Source organism: Lepidothrix coronata, unplaced genomic scaffold, assembly GCF_001604755.1.
Source record: "Lepidothrix coronata isolate B3197 unplaced genomic scaffold, Lepidothrix_coronata-1.0 Scaffold102, whole genome shotgun sequence".
In the NCBI taxonomy this organism is placed as follows: Eukaryota; Metazoa; Chordata; class Aves; order Passeriformes; family Pipridae; genus Lepidothrix; species Lepidothrix coronata.
The window spans coordinates 3,137,109-3,155,458 of NW_016690282.1; the positions used below are offsets into that span (position 1 = coordinate 3,137,109).

The window sequence follows — 18,350 nt, forward strand, 5'->3', positions numbered from 1 at the left end:
TGTGTTTAGAGGACAGCAGGCATAAGGAACAGATCAGGGGAAAATCTGAGAAAGAAGTAGACAGTGCTGAAATTTGTAATGAAAAGAATACCAGCTTCATCTGTGATGTCCAAAACCTTTGCCCTCCTACATTCCCCATCCTTTTCTCTTCCCAGCTCTTGAGCCCATTATTGGAAAATCGCCCATTCAGGAGAACACTGATACCCTTTCTGGGCTTGAAAAGGCATCTGGCAGGGCTCTAGAGTAAAACAACTAGGAAGTGTGGAAACTGGCAGCACGTGAGGCAAAGTGGAAATGTGAGGAAATTCTGGAAACTAAGGGAGGACCGTGTAGTGACAGAAGGAAAGATCTGCCATGAGGCAGGGACAGGATGTCTGCAAGTCCTCAAATATTACAGCATGGATTAGTATAAAAAGACAAATGGAAAGGCACCTTCACTCATTACAAGTTGGAAAGTTATGATTAAAAAAGAAAATCACAAGTTTTTTCTAAGGATGTTGCATTTTTTTCCATTTCACCAAGACTGGAGGCAATATTTTGCCTCCAAATTTGTAAATTATTGCAACTCATAGAAAGACTAAAGGAACAGAAGGCTTTTTGTTTTCTAAGATGATAACACCATGTCTCAAAAAAATGCTAATAAAATGCTCTGTTGAAAAGAGCCTCATCTGACAGGAATGGTATTCATGGACACCCACTGAAACTCACACTGATTTTCAGATTAAATTGACAACAGAGCCCTTCCCCCCAGCCCCAGATTAATGGAATGAAGAATCCATGCATGAAGCCATGTATAATAAAGCTTGGAGATTATGAAATAGGCTAGAAGACAGGATCAGAATTGCAACTGATCTTGATGAAGTGAGGAAATTGCCCCGGTTAGAGCAGAACAAATCTAATAAAGAGAAGTTGAAAGTGTTATACTTTGAAAGGTGTAGTAAACAAATGCACAAATAAAGATGGAACTCCTGGGAAGGCAGCAGTGAATCCCTCAGGAATTATTAGACAGACTGGATCAAAGTCAGCCATGGGATGTTCTTGTAGAAAATATCTGGGGATATATTTTCTGATATGCTTTACATAAACCACAGAGAACAGTTACCCTGCTTTGCTTATTACTGTATAAAGCTCCTGCTGCAGTACTGAAAATGTGGAAAATGGGAAGTCATGAGGGGACTGACAGCAAAAATCAGAGACCTAGAAAACACTAGCAAAGGAACTAGCAAAGACTATACTAGTGAGGCAAATAAGATAATTCCTTTCATACACAGAATAACCTTAAAAAAGAACTTGTAAGATCATCTGTCATTCCTGTCAATCAGGGCTTGAAGGAAAAGTGGCTCGATTGGCAGTGAAGAAATTCTGAATAGTCTCTTAGGAAAACCTTCGGATTATGAGGGTGGTGAAGATCATGGATCCCTGTGACTGGATGTTTAAGAGCCTGCAAGCTGCACATTGTCTGACATGGCTCAGTTAGACCTCACCCAGCCTCACATCAGCAGAGGCACACTAAAATCACTTTCCAAGCTCTGGTTTGTGGATCCACGACAGTTTGCTGGCTGCTTCCAGGAGAAATGAATGCCAGGGTTTACACAGGCTGGCTCTTCTGCTGACAAAACTGACGGGGGTCACTGGTCAAAAAAGAATTGAAAATTATTACTCTTATTTTAAGGTTTCTTTCAGCTATACATCTATGATGATGGGATTTACCAGTGTTTTTGAAGGGAAAAAAAGTTATTCCTGTATAAATCCATAGCCATGATCCCTACCTGTAACATTTTGGATGACAACTTCTTGGGGTTTTTCCTCTCCTACCATTTGCCAGACACCAGCAAAGTGGCAGCAGTGGGTGCCACGCTTCCAGCCATCTTGATCCACAAGCCCAGGAAGGAGCACACGGGGACACACAAGGACATGGGCTGGCACAGCTCTGCTGCAGATGGACGCTGAGTGTGTTTGGAGGCAGCTGCACTCTGTCACATCTGCCTCTGAGTGCCCAAACACAGTGACCACTCCACATACAGCCACCAAAGGCCCTATTAAGCCCTTTATTGATGAAAGAAGACTACTGAACGTTACCACAGATACTCTCAACTCACCAGAAGAAAGACTAGCATGGAGTTATCAGTGTTTCCTTCCTATTTAAGATCACAATTATTGTTTGAAAAACTTTGCTATTTTAAACCATGAAGCTGCGGGGTGAGGTCTGTTGCTACCTAGTTATCACTAGCATGGAAGGATGGGCTTCCATGGATGAGGAGGCACATCAAACAACAACAAGCACCCCTGTGTGTTGTTGCTGTTGCATCAACTACGGTCTCGCGCTTCTCTACAATTGCAACACAGAACTTGCCATTACTTAAGTGTTCCGGACAACATCTTGTGTCAACATCTATGCAGGAAAAAAAAGTGTAATTGACTGACACGTTGTGTCTCTGCAACATTATTGGCAGTTTAGGTATTTTGTAATTTGTTGCAGAAACTGTACAAGACCAAGCATAAAGGAGGATTTACACCTTAGTCATAAAACAGCTTCCTACTGTGTTGATAACAAAAGCCAAAACTGTGTTTTCTGAGCATGTCAAAAGCTATCAACATGGAAGGGCACCTGATGTAGATGCTTCAACAAAAGAAAAAGAGGTTAACATTCACTGTCAAAATAAAACTTCTAAATTTTCTGAATGGCAGTCTAGAAAGTAAGTATATTAATGTCACTTTGTCATGGAGAAGGCAACATCTTTGCCTACTTCTTGCTGTGGCTTGCAGAGACAGAGCATCAGGAACGTTGTGGCACATACCAGATTTGTCTTGCTAACAATATGCTGCAAAATAAACAAAGTTTTGACATTTTAAATCACACCCCCATCCCACCCCACCCAAGCCCTGCACTTGTAGATAACCTATACATTCTCAGGATACAGTGAGGAATCATTCTATAGTACATATTTAATTATAATTTAAAAAAGTCTAACTCGGACAACAATCTCTGGCCAGTAGCAAAATATCCACACATTACTCAAGTAAAGATCTGTTATTATCCCTTCACTGCAACAAACAGAAATCAGCACCTCGAGAAGGAGCTCCAGGGGTATCATATCACAGCCAATCGCACCAAATAAAAAAATATGCTAATTTCACAAATGAAGTTTGACAAGAAGTAACATTGCATTTGTCTTGGCGAAACAAAGCACGAACGTAACATTTCACAGGTACAGTTACCATGCAAACGCATGTTTGTTGAGTTTGTCATTGTTTTTAACCCCAAATCACGAGTAGCATGCAGTTCTTCTGCCCCCCCCAACTACTGTATTAGAGATAGTCTGGGTAATGTACCTCTTTGGTGTAACCATAGCCTGTTAGGCAAGATTATACCACCCTAGGAAAGAATACAAGCAAAACTTGATCATATGTATGTTTACACAATGTACATTTTACCATTTAAAAAAACAAAACATGTTACATAGATTCTCAAACACAGCTCTGTTGAAAAGGAAATTTTAAGCTTAAGAAATAGTTTTTAAACTACAAGGCCACCCCATTTTTTATGAACAATTTAAAAAGTTCCCACCCCTAAAAATCTGCCAGTATACTTCCTTGACTGCAACAGTCTTACCCACTCTCTAATACAGCTGATCTTTGCTTGACAGCAAGAACAGTTCTTACATTTCTCAAATGCATGAGATAATGGACTCCGGGATAGATACAGTTCTTAAATGTGTAACACTGGAACAAATCTGACTTAAATGATTAATTGGTCAATTCAGGTGTTCCCCGGCACTACCCTTCAAGGCAGGGGCTTCTGCTGTTCACTGATGTGAGTTCTGGCTTTTGTTGGCATCAAGATCCACAAAGAGGCTTATGTTCAGGATTTGAGTACAACAGCAATTCACCAGAAACTCTTGTACCCAGTTTGCTCAAAACCATGGAGGAACTTGGTTTTCTGTATTCTCTCATCCAAACAGGGAATACAGCCCCAGCGCAGCACCTTTGGCCAAAATAGAACTATTTGGATGCGAAGTAGAATTTCTTAAATTTTCTTTTTTGTAGTCGTTTAAGCAACTGCAACAGGTTTAAGCAACTGCAACAGCAGACTTAACTTGCAGGGTCTTTTATCAGAGGGTTACCATCTTCCTCAGCTTTACACAACGGAGCCCTTTGAAGAAGACAAATGAATTGACTGAATCCTTGTGGCCAACGTCCTCTGTAAGTCCTCTAGTACATTTTGACCAGATGTTTCTCCATTCTTGTCATACAACAGCTGTTTGAAAGCTTCATTTTCAATGAGGACCATCATATTTTTTAGAAAGTAGCCTTCACAATAGGAAGATAGTTCTGTGACGCCGAGAAACTACAAGAAGTGAAATTAGAGAAAGATAACCAATCTGATAAAACCCAATCAGCAAATACAGTGCATAAGAGCTGCACACAAACAAATACACAAGCTTAGCCTTTTAGATAGGCACAGTAACACTTACAGATACGAATGCATGGAGGGGAAGGAGTTAATCAAACAGTATTTTATGCTGATGATTCCTATAATAATTCCATGTTAAAGACTGTGGTTGATGGGAAAATAAAATTCCAGGGGCTGAAGCTTTGCTCCCTTGGAAATTGATGGGAGTTCTACCGCAGAGTTTACCAGACCCATGATTTCACACTAGAAGTTACACCCTAAAACTACGGGTTTGGGAAAACATTACACAGCAAGTTTCAAGAATGCCATCCTCAGCAAGGATGGGACATATGACTGTAGTAAGCTGTCATGCAAAACTTCATACTTTGAGGAATCTTTGGAGGAGAAATGAAAACAATCAGCCACTGAAGAAATCTCCCCAAGGTAGTGGTGGATTTCCCAGCATTGGACACTTTTAAGATTCAGCCAGATAGAATGCTGGGCTATCTTGCCTAGACCATACTTTTGCCTAGAAAGGTTGGACCAGATGATCCTCGAAGTCCCTTCCAACCTGATATTCTACAATTCTATAACTGCAATTTTAAGAATGGAAAGTCCATAGGGATATTAATACTCTCCATTCAGCTTTTATTTGTAAATATAACCAAATTCACATTCTCTGACCTTCCTACCAGTACCTCAGCTCTTTAATCCAGGGTTTCAAACTCTTATTCCTGCAGCTGCTACTACAAAGCGCATCACCTTGCTAAACATTGTTCTACAACCTAGGCCCCTGCCACAGATAGCTTCCCAAGTCTGTGCTCACGTCATGTTATTCCAGCAAATTGTGTCTTTCTCTCAATCATGACAAAGGCTGTGCTCCAGGTTTCTCTGGGCCAACCTGCTTGCACCTCCCCATCTGGAAAGACAGGTCTCAGCATTGCCCGAGTGCCTGCAGATGCAGATGAGCTTGTAAAGTAGCAAGGACAAGAAAGGTGTCCCTGACCATGGCAGGGTGGTTGCAACTAGATGATCTTTAAGTGTCCCTTCCAATCCAAACCATTCTATGATGATTCTAGGAAGGACAAGAAATGGTACCTACAACAGCATCAGGTCACTCAAAACCTGCTCCTGGCTGATGAGGTGGTTCTGGCTTCAGTGCCTGCTCACCTTATTGCCATTCTCACTAGGGTCTAACACAAGCTCTTCCACACCTCAGAGAGCAACATGGAAAGGCAGATGGATGGCTGACATGCTGTGCTGGAGCTGCGTGTGAGCTCTCCTGGCTCATCAAGACCCTCTGGCCCTCTTGAGCCACACAACATCATCTCACACTCACATAACAAACAAATGAGGCTACCCTGTGATGGGAGCACTGGAAAGAATGATCTGTGCTCAGATTAATCACCTGCACATCACACGTACCGGGAGCAAAAAGACAAAGCATCTCCTATGCTCTTCCAGCGTAATAGAGAGGTATCTGAACTAGCTTTAAATGTGTGAGTTCAGGCCCCAGAAACCTTCTGGATATAGCAGTATGAAGCTTAGCCATGGTAATTCACTGGAAGCAGAGTAAATTAGCCCATGCAGTGCTTTAGGGTGATGTGGCTTAATTCCAGAAGTCAAAGTTTCATTTACAGCAAGCTTGGCTATCTCTGCAATGTCCCACCCACATCAGTGCAAACATGACTTTGGCTGTAAAAACCTCTAAAGTACACCATTTCCACAGCCTCCACTGAAAGATGCAGGCACAAAAAAATTGCAGGCTGGGGCTCTTATAGGCAAACCAGGAGATGAATTTAGCCACTGGGTCTCTGTTCAGTCCCAGCATCAGCAGTGTACCAGTCCCTCAAAGAGGTCTAAAGCTCCATGTAAGAATTTTCTTCAATCAGATGTAAATAACAGCCACATTTCACAATTCAAAGAAAACATGTGATTTTAAACCAAAATTATTAATTTTACTAACAGTAATACAAATTGAGAAATTCCCACATGAGCTAGAAGATAAATCAAATATTTTTCAAAAGATTCCTGCACTGTAATTTTTTTCCCATTACAATAAATGGATCTGCAGATATACCTCATTTCTTATTTTTATAGGTGGAACTTTGTGCTATTTTAAACACCGATTGCATGTTATCTGTACATCAAGACCTAACATTACTATTCTCTGTAGGAAATACCTGAGGATGGGAATGGAGGTCAGATCTGCAGGGGTTTGGAGCAGGATTACTCTGTTCAATCAAACCTCCATGTCACAATGCATCAGTTTATCTTTTGTACAGACCATGTAAGTTACAGAAAAAAATATTTCATTGCACTTATTTGTGTATCATTTCCATCTTCCAAGTGAAAGTCTAACTACTACACCTGAGGAGGAGAAAAACTGAAACTAATCAATGTGGCAACAACCGCTATCAATGTGTGAAAACAGGTTTTCTGGGTCAAAAAATGCCATGCTTTTTTGTCTAATGACTTAGGCCACCTCACAAGCTAAGTATATAATTTGATTCCAATAAGAAGCGCTCCAAGACATAAAATTCTCATTACCATCCTTGCAGGGCTCTGAGCCACTGAACTTCCACAACATGGCATTTTCATATATTGACAAGCTGTCACCAGCATTGAGTGTATCCCCCCAGTGGGCTCCAGGCAGGAGGAAACAGGTAATTTTAATGGGAAAATGCAGCTTGAAAGGTGAAAGCAGAGGTGTCTTCTTCACTTAGGTGATTCCTGTTGAATCAGCTCAGCAGTTTGGGTTGCCATGAATAAGGGATAGGTCTTGCACACAGTGATACACTCAAACTGAGTTTGAACCGCTTGGGGAAGGGGGTGAGAAGGTGCCACTTTGCAGTTATACTACATGATTTAAGACTGTCACTATGCTATGTACCTATTAGCTAGTCAATCCCAGTAAATGAATGACAAATCTTAAACACATAACAAACATACTAAGCATATGACATATATATATATGTGTCACTACTTGTCATAAAACTGACCTACGACTATGACGACAAACACATAACATGCAAGCGTATGCAGTTATTTTTACCTTGGCATGATTATAAATATCCACGCAGTTTTCTGTATTAATGCTTTTTGCACAAATGATCTCACAGTGTCGTTGTAAAGCTTCAAGCTGGAAAAATTTAGCAGCAGAGAGAAGCTAAAAAAAAAACAAAAGGCACGGAAAAAATAGTCAAAAACTGCTGAGCGATACAGAATCAGAGCTTGATTCTTTACTGTGTCATTATATTTTTTTCTCTGTCCCTGCTTCAGTTAGCATGAAAGTACTGACAAAAAGTCAGAATGAGAAGATTGCTTAGTTGCTTCCACCCTCTGCAGGTCCCCTCTAGATCACACTTTGGGAAGCTGTACATGGAGAGACCATCACGGGCTGCTCAGATATACATGCTGACTTTGGAATGGGGTGAGGAGTGGGGGATGTTTGAGAGAGAAAAAGGAAACAGCAGCTTCAAGAATATTTTCTCACTTTGCAAACATGACTCTGCAAGAAGGGACCTGCAATTGCATTCCCAAAAAACAAGGTTACGGTTCAACTGTTCCCAAAGATCTGGCTGAAACAGAGCACCTGGGCTGGATGTGGGGATGTCAGCAGAAGGTTCAGGACCAAGAGTATAGAGGAATTCAAACCAGATGATGATGACCATCCTGGGCAGTCTTAACAATCTAGAGAGGCAATAAAACTCAAATCTGTCACCTCAGCAGGCTCAAGGAAATGGAATCAGATCTCCATATGCTCCTTGTTCTAGCTTGTGAGCAGCTGTAAGGTAATGCCTAGGCCACAGAAGCTGAAACACTGTCTGGCACTACTGTCTGAAGTGAGTGCACAGAGGGATACTATGCAAAGGTGGGAACCAGCTCGGTGTGGGGCACTGCCTAGTTAACATTCACATTAGTGTCATGTGCCTGTACCGCTGCTCTATCATGGCTCTGCTGACACCAGCACTTCAGCTGACCTCCCTCTTTGGCCCTGCATCCCCCCTATGGTTATACTACCTGGACTGGCACTGTTCTGGGATCTCTGTACACCAATAGGGTGAAAATGGCTTAAATTTTGAATTCTCCAACTGATTTCAGTAGTGCTAAGATTTCCTCTATTGCCCCCACTCTGTCCTTTTACAGTGGGGAAAAGGCATTTCATTTTATGTCTTTCCATGGTGGGTCATTGGCTCTGGCTCTCTGCTCTGCCTTAGGAAGCATGCTGGGGTTCTCCACTGCTTGACACCCAGCCATACCTTAGGCCAAGCTGTTTAGGTGTTTAAATAGCACTTATTCATGTATTCAGGCCTTTATACAGTCCTTATTATGTAGGACTGCATGACAAAAAGCTATCTTGTGAATCCCAAAGGGACTCTCATGCTTCTAGTCAGAAGCACTAGGGAACTAACAAAACCCTGAAACTTCCATGACATTATTCTGACTTCTCCTATGCAGTCTGCTCAAGCTCTACTTTAATACCATAAATAAATCTGAGTGCTGGAAATCTGCAGTGCTGATGTGATAGCAGCCAGCTGGCCTCAATTATGAATTGCAGCAAAGATTTCTGTGGAGTATTTCTGGTGCTTCTTGTTATCATATTTGTAATAAGGCAAGTTGCTAAATGCAGTTTTGAAAGATAAAGCCAAATCCTATTCCAGCTGCCTCTGTGGCTCAAGCAGTCATGTGCTGGTTTGTAATTACTTTAAACTGTGAGGAACCGTGACCAGATCTGTTATCAACAGATCAATCAATCAGTCATACATTCTCAAGTCACAGAAATTTTGAAATGTCACAAAAGTAGAGCAAGCTGCCAGCTGAACTGCAGCACAGGCTTTCTAACGGCCTAGGTGATAACAGACACGTCTCTATAAAGCCGCTGCACTGCCTAGGGTAAGACTCCATATTTCAGAAAAGGTTAGAAATTCAGGAGTTCTTTCAAAACTATGAGTGAAATAGAGAATTAGTGAACTTTTCCTATATGGCTCAGAAAGTCAGTGTGGGTATGCATAGTTAAAAATCCACTGCCTGCACTGGAGAGGGATAATCTCAGTCCTGACCAGTTCCATCCTGTGGCTGCCAGACAGTAGTACCATAGGGAGTAGTGTCATAGCAATAGGACACGAGGAAATGAAATGAAGTTGTGTCAGGGGAAGTACAGATTAGACATTAGGAGAAGGTTCTCCACTATGAAGGTGGTCAGCCACTGAACAGGCTTCTCAGAGAAGTGGTCATGGCACCAAGCCAGAGTTCAAGGCGCATCTGGATGACACTGAGTGATATGGTTTAGTTTTATATAGTCCTGCAAGGAGCATGGAGTTGGACTTGGCGATCCTTAGGGGTCCCTTCCAACTTGAGATGTTCTATGACTCTCTTGGTGGCAGAGAGTACATAGATTATGGTTTTATTCAGGAAATCGTCACATGATTGAAATTCAGCTGAACCATGACTCTGGTCAGATTTCTCTCACAGTTAAAGCCAGGTACATGCCCAAGAACTCTCCCATGTGAGGAACCAAACTGGATTATTTTTAATGCTGCTGAGATAGATCTGAAGATGTAAGCCCGAGCTAATTAACCAAAAGTAAAGAATGTGGCGGAGGGAATCTGACTGGCCCTGCTGGAGCAGAGAACCTCATCTATCAGGCTGAGAGAACGAGAGGATCGAACACTATGCCGCTGGGAGTTGCTTCCAGATTTTGGTAACACCAGCTTTGCCACTAACCAGCTATTTTTCTTTCAGATACTTTCTCGCTTGATGATGATAATTTTTCTACTCTTTTTTCTCTGACAGTCAACTTCATACTGGCAAAAGTTATCATAATGGGTGACCAGCAAAGAAAGAGACCGAGTGTCTCCCACAGGACAGCAGACAGCCTGGGCACTCCAAGTGAGGCATTTCTGGCTCTTACAGGAATGCTCATGTGGCCTTGGGTGAATGGTACACAGATCACTTAGCATTGCTCACACTGCAATTAAGATAAATGTCTCTTACCTCCATAATTTCATTATTTTTAATCAGGAGTGACTCTGCACCTCCATAATAAAGATACTGCATAACCAGCTGTAATAAAACAAAGGGAGTGTTTATAAAAAGCAATGCAAGACATCAGGGAACAGGAGGTGATGTAAAGGCTGCAGGCAATACCCAAGGCTCTCCCAACACCACCAAAAAATTATAGATAAAACTGGCTCAAACCTCCTGATTTCAAGATATACTTGGTTAGTCTCTCTGCAAAGTTCAATGTCTCCTTTTCACAGGTAGCGTAATGTCTCAGCCCCGATCCTCAAATTGTCTGGACTTCCTGGTGAGCTCCAAACAATTTTCAGGAAACTGATAAATTCATTCTGAGTTTTCAGTGTATTTCCCCATAGGTTAAGTACATCACTGATTCAGGTAAATATAGCATATACAATAGTTACTCCTTTATTCCTTCCCAGGCAATGGCACCCCCACCTTCACCCAGCTGTGTGTGGGCATGCATGGATGATGAGAAAGAGAGGGGGAGGCTTTGCACTGTAATACAAGCCAGCTAAGATCCCTCTGCAGGATGCTTCCAGCAAGCCTAAAGTTATTGTAGGCAGCTGGGAATTATTTGCAGTGATAACAGTCGATTCATGGAACTGTCTGAGCTCTGAGTCAACTAAAGGGAAGCATATACATGTATGTATACACTACAGGTATGTAAAGCAAGCGTTTTCTCTATGTTTTCATGGCAAAAAAATTGATTGGAGAATACTGCAAAGGAAGGGAATGAACTGTGTCTCTTCCAAGCCTGTCCATTAAGTACAGAAAGAGCCAACTACAGAAAAAAGCATCAGGCGCTTTGTCTGCATAGCCCATGTAAGTGAAATGCATGTTATTGTATCCACTCAGGAATGATGTTTGCAATCAATAGCACTCTGCAGCTTAGTGTGCAAAGGGAAATGAAGCCTGTGCTCATGAAACCACTACTCTGAGCTATGTGTTTATCAAATACATATGTACTAATTTGCACAGGGCATGTACGATGTTCCTCTTACAAGTTCCATTCAAATTTAATGTGAGAACTGACTTTACCTGAAAGATGGGGTACTTCACATAGTTGATCTCAATACAAGTACTATCAGATGAGGGCTTGCTAGACAGCAATGCTTTAAACCTAAATAAAAAGGAGCAAAATTGAATAGCCAGCCGAATTTCCTCTGTGAAAAAGTATGGCAAAAACAGTACAGTGCAGAGGAAGGATGGCACCAACTCTTGCAAAAACAGTACACTGAAATGAATGGCTTTGTCACCAAAAAGCATCAAGATTTAGACACTGACATAAAGTTTTCTCTAGGAAAGAAAGAAAAGGAAGAAGCCTTTCTCTAGGAGATTTTAATTTGAAATTTTTGAAAAATACATCTAATGTAGCAATAGAATAAAATGTACATTGGAAATTCAGAGTCTGTAAAGATGCATACCACAAAACCAAATTTTTTTTTTTTTGGAGGCAACATGACTTGCAACATTTAAAACATTTAAAACAGTTTCCTTTTTTGAAGGTTAAATTCTGGACTATGTCCCTTATGCTGCTTTAAAAAGTATTTTGGAACAAACTGTTAAAACAACTAAACTAAGACTTTTAATGCTTCTATGCAAGCTCAATACAATTGTGTAAGAAGAGGCAGGATAGAAAACTAGATAGGTTGCTGTTCCCTAATTATCAAAACCGGAAATTCAGACACAAGTTTCAGGAAAAAAATGTATTTTAAGTTAATAATTGCAGATTTATGTGAGATGTACACATATGTAACAATCTACTTCTCAAAACCAGATATTCTCATTGATCAAGTGGTGAAAATGGGAAATGTGCTGCCATAAACATCTGCCCTTCTACTTCCTCTCTTTGATAATTCATCCGACCTTCCAGCGGTAGTTCAAAGCTCAGCTCATCTATCAAGACCAGCATTTGCTGGATGGTAACCTTTTCCATATAATGACTGCATTTTGTTAATTAAAATATGGATAACAATTTACTTGCTTTCACTAGTGTCAAACTTTATTATGAACACAATCTAGTAGGCTTAAAGTTGGAGTTTGGAACATACTTGTACATCTACCAAGAAGCTCTAAACCAAAATATCAATTTCTTGATTGAAGGCAGGGTGAGATACTGCAGTTGCTTTATGCAAATCTCTTTACTCTGTGCTGTGGGTTGGCAGCACGACTAGCATCAATTCCCACATTGCTCAAATTATCCAAACTCAGTGGTTTGTCCTTGCCATATCTTGAAATAAGCTTTTACAGAGGGCCAGCTAAATTTCTTTAAAAGCACACCTTTAATTATACAGCTGCATACATATAGAGTCTGTGAGCCACTTTAAGGTTGGGTTTAACTGGGTAACCTGTATTCAGCCTTCTGAGCACAGGCAACAGACTGTAAGTACTGCCTTTGGATACTGTCAAATGCTGTCAATGAGCTGTGTGATAGTAACTTGTTTTTCCTGAAGACTGATGCAAGGCAGGATTTAGCCACTCAGAGGATAAATTATTATTAAGAATCAAAATATTAAGACTCCTGTACAATCGAGAGCTGGATGCAGCAACGAGCTCCATGCAAATGTGCCTCAGCGGAATGAAGTCAGATGCATGGCCAGAAGCATGGATCGCTTACTGGGTGGAAATCTAGTAAGAGGAGCACTTGTTAAATATCTGGCAGATCAACCAGAAAAAAGCTGTGGAGAAACATTGCTTAGGAAAAACTTGAAGATTGGGCCACTAGCCTTCAAAGAATTGTAACAGCAGCAAAACAAACAAAAACAACCCAGAAAAAAACACAAAATCACTTTCTATTTTTGTTTAAAAAAAGAAAAATATAGATATATTTTACCTTGGTGATGCAGTAAATAGCAACACTCGATGTGCATAAAACGGTCTTCCTTCCACCAGAAATGTAACATCTGACATCTCTTTATTGTTAAGAAAATGGGGATCTAGAATCACAAAGAGCAGGAAACAAAAAAGCCAGTAACTGAATATTTTTCTGTTTTGACAGAAGAAGACAATAGAATAGAAGGATATTGTTTTTAATGAGTAAAGCCCATTAAGCTATTTTGGACAGGCTGAGACAGAAGCCCCTCAGACAACCACATGGAGTTCAAACAAAGGGAATTCAAAGCTTTGAAGTCCGTGGCGACCTTTGCTGAGATGATAGCCAGCCCTCCATGCTGTGTGAAGCTGGCACAGCCTCCCAGCTCTGCTACCCAATGCAAACTGCAGCTGAACAGATGCTGGAGGGCCCTGTGCTCATTTATATCCTATTACGCCCCTCTCCCTGTGCAAGAAGTCTTTGTGTCAAGGGGAAGAGGGTCCTGGAAAATTGCTTGGGTCTTCTCTTGGTCCCGTTAAACCACCCGGGCTCTGTCGGCCTGGCTGGGAGGGCTGTGCTGCTGCAGCATCACCTGCAGCCAGACACAGCGGCCTGAGATCCGGACAGATGCTTGGCTCCAGGCCCAAGGCTTGGATCCCAGCCTAATTAGCAACACAGACAAATCCTTGCAGATTTACAGTCCTGCTTCAACACACCTGATGACCCTCCTGATTTCAGCGGGAGTTTCAGGTCAGGCTAAGTTTGGGGCCCTTCCTTTTTCTAGTTCTGCCTTTCAAATTTGGGTTTTTCTCTGACTTGTGGCCCCCTCAAGCACCTGGCCAGTAACACAGACTTCCCACAGCTCTCCTTGGAGAACCAGCCAGTATCTTCAAGTCACACTTACCTAGGCGGGAGGTCTGCTTGCGCTTAATTTCAACCAGCTTTGGAATTGGGTAGGGTCCATAGCAATGAGTGAAGATAACAGAGAGCTGCTGGCTGATCACTTCATTCTAAGCAAAAGAAAACAAACACATGCCATGTAAGCTTAGTATGCAACATAAAATCAATATGCAAAGGACATGTTAAGTTGTTCTCAAGAGCTGCCTGTTTTGAAGGTGAAAAATGTGATTGCTGAACCTTTATTAAACATCAGAGTTTGGGATTATCAGCATTTGTTAGAAACTGCAGATCTCATTTACTTGATTGCTATGTTTCCTGTAGGAATCATTTAAAAGAAAAAGTTTCTTCCTTGGATGAGAAATCTTGTTTTTCTAACAAACTCCACAGCTCCATCCCCTCTGCAAAAACAAAGTTCCTTTAAAATAGTGATTTCATTTTATTTGCATACTTACTCTGCTGGAAAATGACTTTTTTGTTGCTCTTTAGAAAATGGTCACTGGTCACATTTCAGAAAACCAGAGCTACAGACAGATACAGCTGCACAGCCTGGACACATCTCTAAGTGCAACAGTCTCACAAACAGACCTTTCCCTTACAGAGTGACTGAAGCATCACAGACTGCCACTCATTCAATCCCAAATGTTTCATTAACATGCTCTTACACCACTGGCACCGGCACGGGCACCACTGTCCTGAGGAAGCCACCAGACCTTCACCAAACCGGGTCTCCTCCCCAGCCTTACCCATTTCTGCCTAAACTCTGAGAGCAAGTCACTCACAGGAGGCTTTCGTAAGCACCTTGAGTGTCTATACAACTAAGACACAAGGGTAGTGAAATGGATTTAATACTTAAGTTCCAGATGAAAGCAGGATTTAAAGCTTTGGCAAATTTTATCCCACACTTTGCTGGTAATCAGAGCAAGTCTAGACAAGTGCAGCGGTGCCACACTGTTAATTCATGATGACATCTTTTAACTACCCTGTTGGTTGGTGATTCCATTCCACACCGTGAAACTGTGAAAAGGTGAGATACTTAGATATGAGAGGATCAAAGGCCAAGGAAATAAGCAGGTGAGGGACAAAAAAAAAATCATAATATAAAAATTTGAGGAGTACAGATGTTATACTAAAAATATTTCCAAGCTTTAGGAACAGAAATTGAAGCTTTCCTTGCTCTAAGCACATTTCATTGGTGCTCCTTAAATCCCACAAGGGACAAGGAGGAGTGGCAGAGACGCTGTAATGACTCCTTTACTGAATCTAATCAAATAGGGTGGGAAAGGGTAGAGCTGTTCCCTCACAGGCACATGCTGATGTCAAAGGAAATTACACGCACTCACCCACAGGCAGGAGTTGGCTCCTATTACTACGTCAGATGTAGCATTGAAAGAAATGCTAATCTAAGAGAAATACTGACACTAAGAGTCACCATTTAGCACGGCACAGGGACCAGCCCTCAGAGAGAGGCTCACTGCTGTGGCTCTGAGACACAGAGGATGTCTCACTCCAGGAGCATCTCACTGTTCAGCATCTTCCCGCTGGAGCTCTGCAAAGCGCTTCACAAAGGGAGTGAATCACAGGGTGAAGAGAAAAGGAAGATTTAAGGCCAGATTTAAAGAAGGAAGTGACTCAGCTGCCGGGAGGGCTGGGAGGGAAAGCTTTAGACAGACAGGGCAGAAAGAGCAATTTCTTCCCTGCTCGGAAGGGCTGTGCCGAAGCACCACGGCTGACTGAGTCAGCCAGGGAGGAGTGTGTCCCGGGGGACACTGATTACCAGCAGGGCAGCTCCTGGTTGGATCTGGCAGATGCTAAGAAGTCAGTACATACAAAGATGGGGACAATTCCATGGTTAGAGCAGACTGAAGCTTCCAGAGAGGAGAACTGGAAGAGTAATGGTCACTTTTCACCTGCAGTGAATAAAAGCAGAGTAACTGCACTGAAGAGGAGAGCTCCTGGAAACTCCTCCTCGAATCTGCCAGGGGGCACTGGTCCTGTCTATGTCACTGAGGTTTTAGTGGGTTCCATGAACTCATCAGTCCCAGCCACAGCTGTGCCTAGGCAATAGCTTTTTCAAAACACACACATACATCAATAAAGACAGTGCATCTCCTCCTTCCAGGGTGCCTGTGGGAATTGCGCTGCTGGAATATCCGAGTATTGACTTCTCAGTGCTTCATTAGGAGCTGGAGGCCTAATCACCAGTCCGAATCACAGCACTGCACACCAGGACATCCACGTGCATCAAGATCAGGGAAGAACAGGCCAAATCCAGTCAGGCAAGTGGGAGAAGAGGATCCCTGCTCGTAACTCTAACCAACGTGACGAACCAGTCACGCATGCAGACAATCCCATGGGAGCCTGCCTACACAGGTGAGATGCTGCCAGATCCCTGGGTCACCAATGGGGCACTAACCCTGTGGTGTGCAGATACAAGCCCATTAAAAAGCCACCTTGCCCACAAGCCTGTGAAAAAAGTGGTATAAACTAAGCTCTAATTAGCTCAAGATGTGATATGTTCACCTGAGAGATGCTTAAAAACCCCAAGACGTGGAACAGAGATGGGACAAAGATAAAAAGAGACCTTAGGATCGACACATCAAAGAACACAGGGCCATCAGACAGACAGTGGCTTCAGACCTCCAATGCAGAACACTGATCTCATTTGGCAGAGGGGAGGTTTAAGACCTTTGGCTTCTGTCCATAACAGTAAATACATCTCATACCACCCAAAGGCCAAAAAATGTGCTCAGCAAGAAAGCTGAAGTATGTGTTTATTTAGAGTCACTACTAAAAAGCAGCAGCAAGGGAAGGGAGTGGTAAACTATTACACTGTTGCTCCCCACACCCCCCAGCATGCAGCCAAGCTCACAGGGCTGTGGCCCTGGTTCTGCTCCCACAGAGCCTCTGCTGGCTTTTACCAATAAACCAGGCAGAAACAGGAGAGAGGAAAGGGATACTTTGTCTGCAACTGGATATCTGGGGGAAAAATTGGCTTTTTGAAGCTCAATCCTGTTCTTGGAGCAGGCTGAACTAGGCTGGCTGTGAAGTAACTGGGAACAACTGCCAAAGTCCATGACCTGGGACACCAGCACTGCTCTGGAAGAGAGGAGGATGTGTCCAGCTGATTCAACCTTCCCCTTCGCACAGTGTCCACACTGACATGCTCAGAAGCTCCCATTCAAGCACCAAGACAGATAATTCTTCCCTGTTTATCCTATCGTCCCATCAACCTAACTGTGAAAGCCCAGCTGTACGAGCTCCTTGCAGCAGTTGTGGGCGGTGATATTAACACTGAAGGAGCAAAACAGAGTTTGTTTTCTTGCTACAATTTTATGTTGGAAAACATTGTGCCAGGATGTGTGAGGCTGACACCTGGAGCGAGGCCAGCTTCCTCTTAGACATGGGCGTTCATCACAGTCAAAGGGAGCCGATGTGCATCTTCTTCTGTGGGAGGGGGAAGAAAGCTTGGCATAGGATATAATAAAAATATTTACCTAGCCATGGGGTAGTTTACAGATAGGCAAGAGGGAACAGGGAACAACAGTGAGTCTTCTGAGGGAGATGGTGCTTCCAGCAGAGAGCTCGTTGGTGAGCAAGCAACTTTGCTTTGTAGATACAAGCAGTCTCCTGACTTAAAAGCATTCTTCAGCACAGATCTAAAGGAATTCCCCACTCCTGGTGAATGCACTTGAACTGTGAGGGGAATTCATAAATCCTTTTGAAGCAAAGCTTAAGGCTTTCAAGTTGTTGGACCAGAGATGACTAGTCGATTGATCTGAAAAGAGGTGAAGACCTGGGTGGGGAGTTCAGGGATATTTTTTCCTGAATGTCCATCTGATGAAGGTCTATGGCAGGATTCAGGAAAGTCTCCTCTAGACTTCAGCACACACCCTGGGAGAGCTAGCTCCATTCCAGCTTACCCAGTTCAATCCAGCCTAGCCATTCTGGGATGAGGTCCTACAAGGTATTGAGCACAGTTGTCCACTACAGTGGTAACAAGTTAGGCTGCTTTTCTTTACCTCTTATATCCCAAGCAGTACTTTGGGTTTTCCTTTCCTTTTCCTTCCTTTTCCTTCCTCCTCCTCACCAGCTCAGCTCCATTAATGCCATTTTAACCTACGTCTCCCAGGCCCTCAAATTCGACTACCACAAAGCCCCAAAACCAAAAGCTCACCACGTTAAGGCAGAAAAGTAGCACACTTGTTCTTCTGGGCTCAGCGT

At 42.5% G+C, this 18,350-nt stretch overlaps 1 protein-coding gene across 2 annotated transcripts in view; it reads right to left on the reverse strand.

Annotated features, from left to right (window-relative positions):
• Positions 1–18,350, reverse strand: part of BTBD11 (BTB domain containing 11) — a 182,629-nt gene that overhangs the window by 9,325 nt on the left and 154,954 nt on the right. The window contains exons 12-17 of one of the 2 annotated variants that reach the window (XM_017823416.1): positions 14,134–14,239; positions 13,251–13,353; positions 11,456–11,537; positions 10,391–10,459; positions 7,449–7,562; positions 2,891–4,348 (exon numbers count right to left, since the gene is read on the reverse strand). In XM_017823416.1, the coding sequence (XP_017678905.1) occupies positions 4,139–4,348; positions 7,449–7,562; positions 10,391–10,459; positions 11,456–11,537; positions 13,251–13,353; positions 14,134–14,239 (684 nt within the window). In that variant the 3' untranslated portion in view covers positions 2,891–4,138. Of the gene's footprint in view, positions 1–2,890; positions 4,349–7,448; positions 7,563–10,390; positions 10,460–11,455; positions 11,538–13,250; positions 13,354–14,133; positions 14,240–18,350 lie in introns of those variants that run through there. The other variant, XM_017823415.1, reaches the window with a different exon arrangement.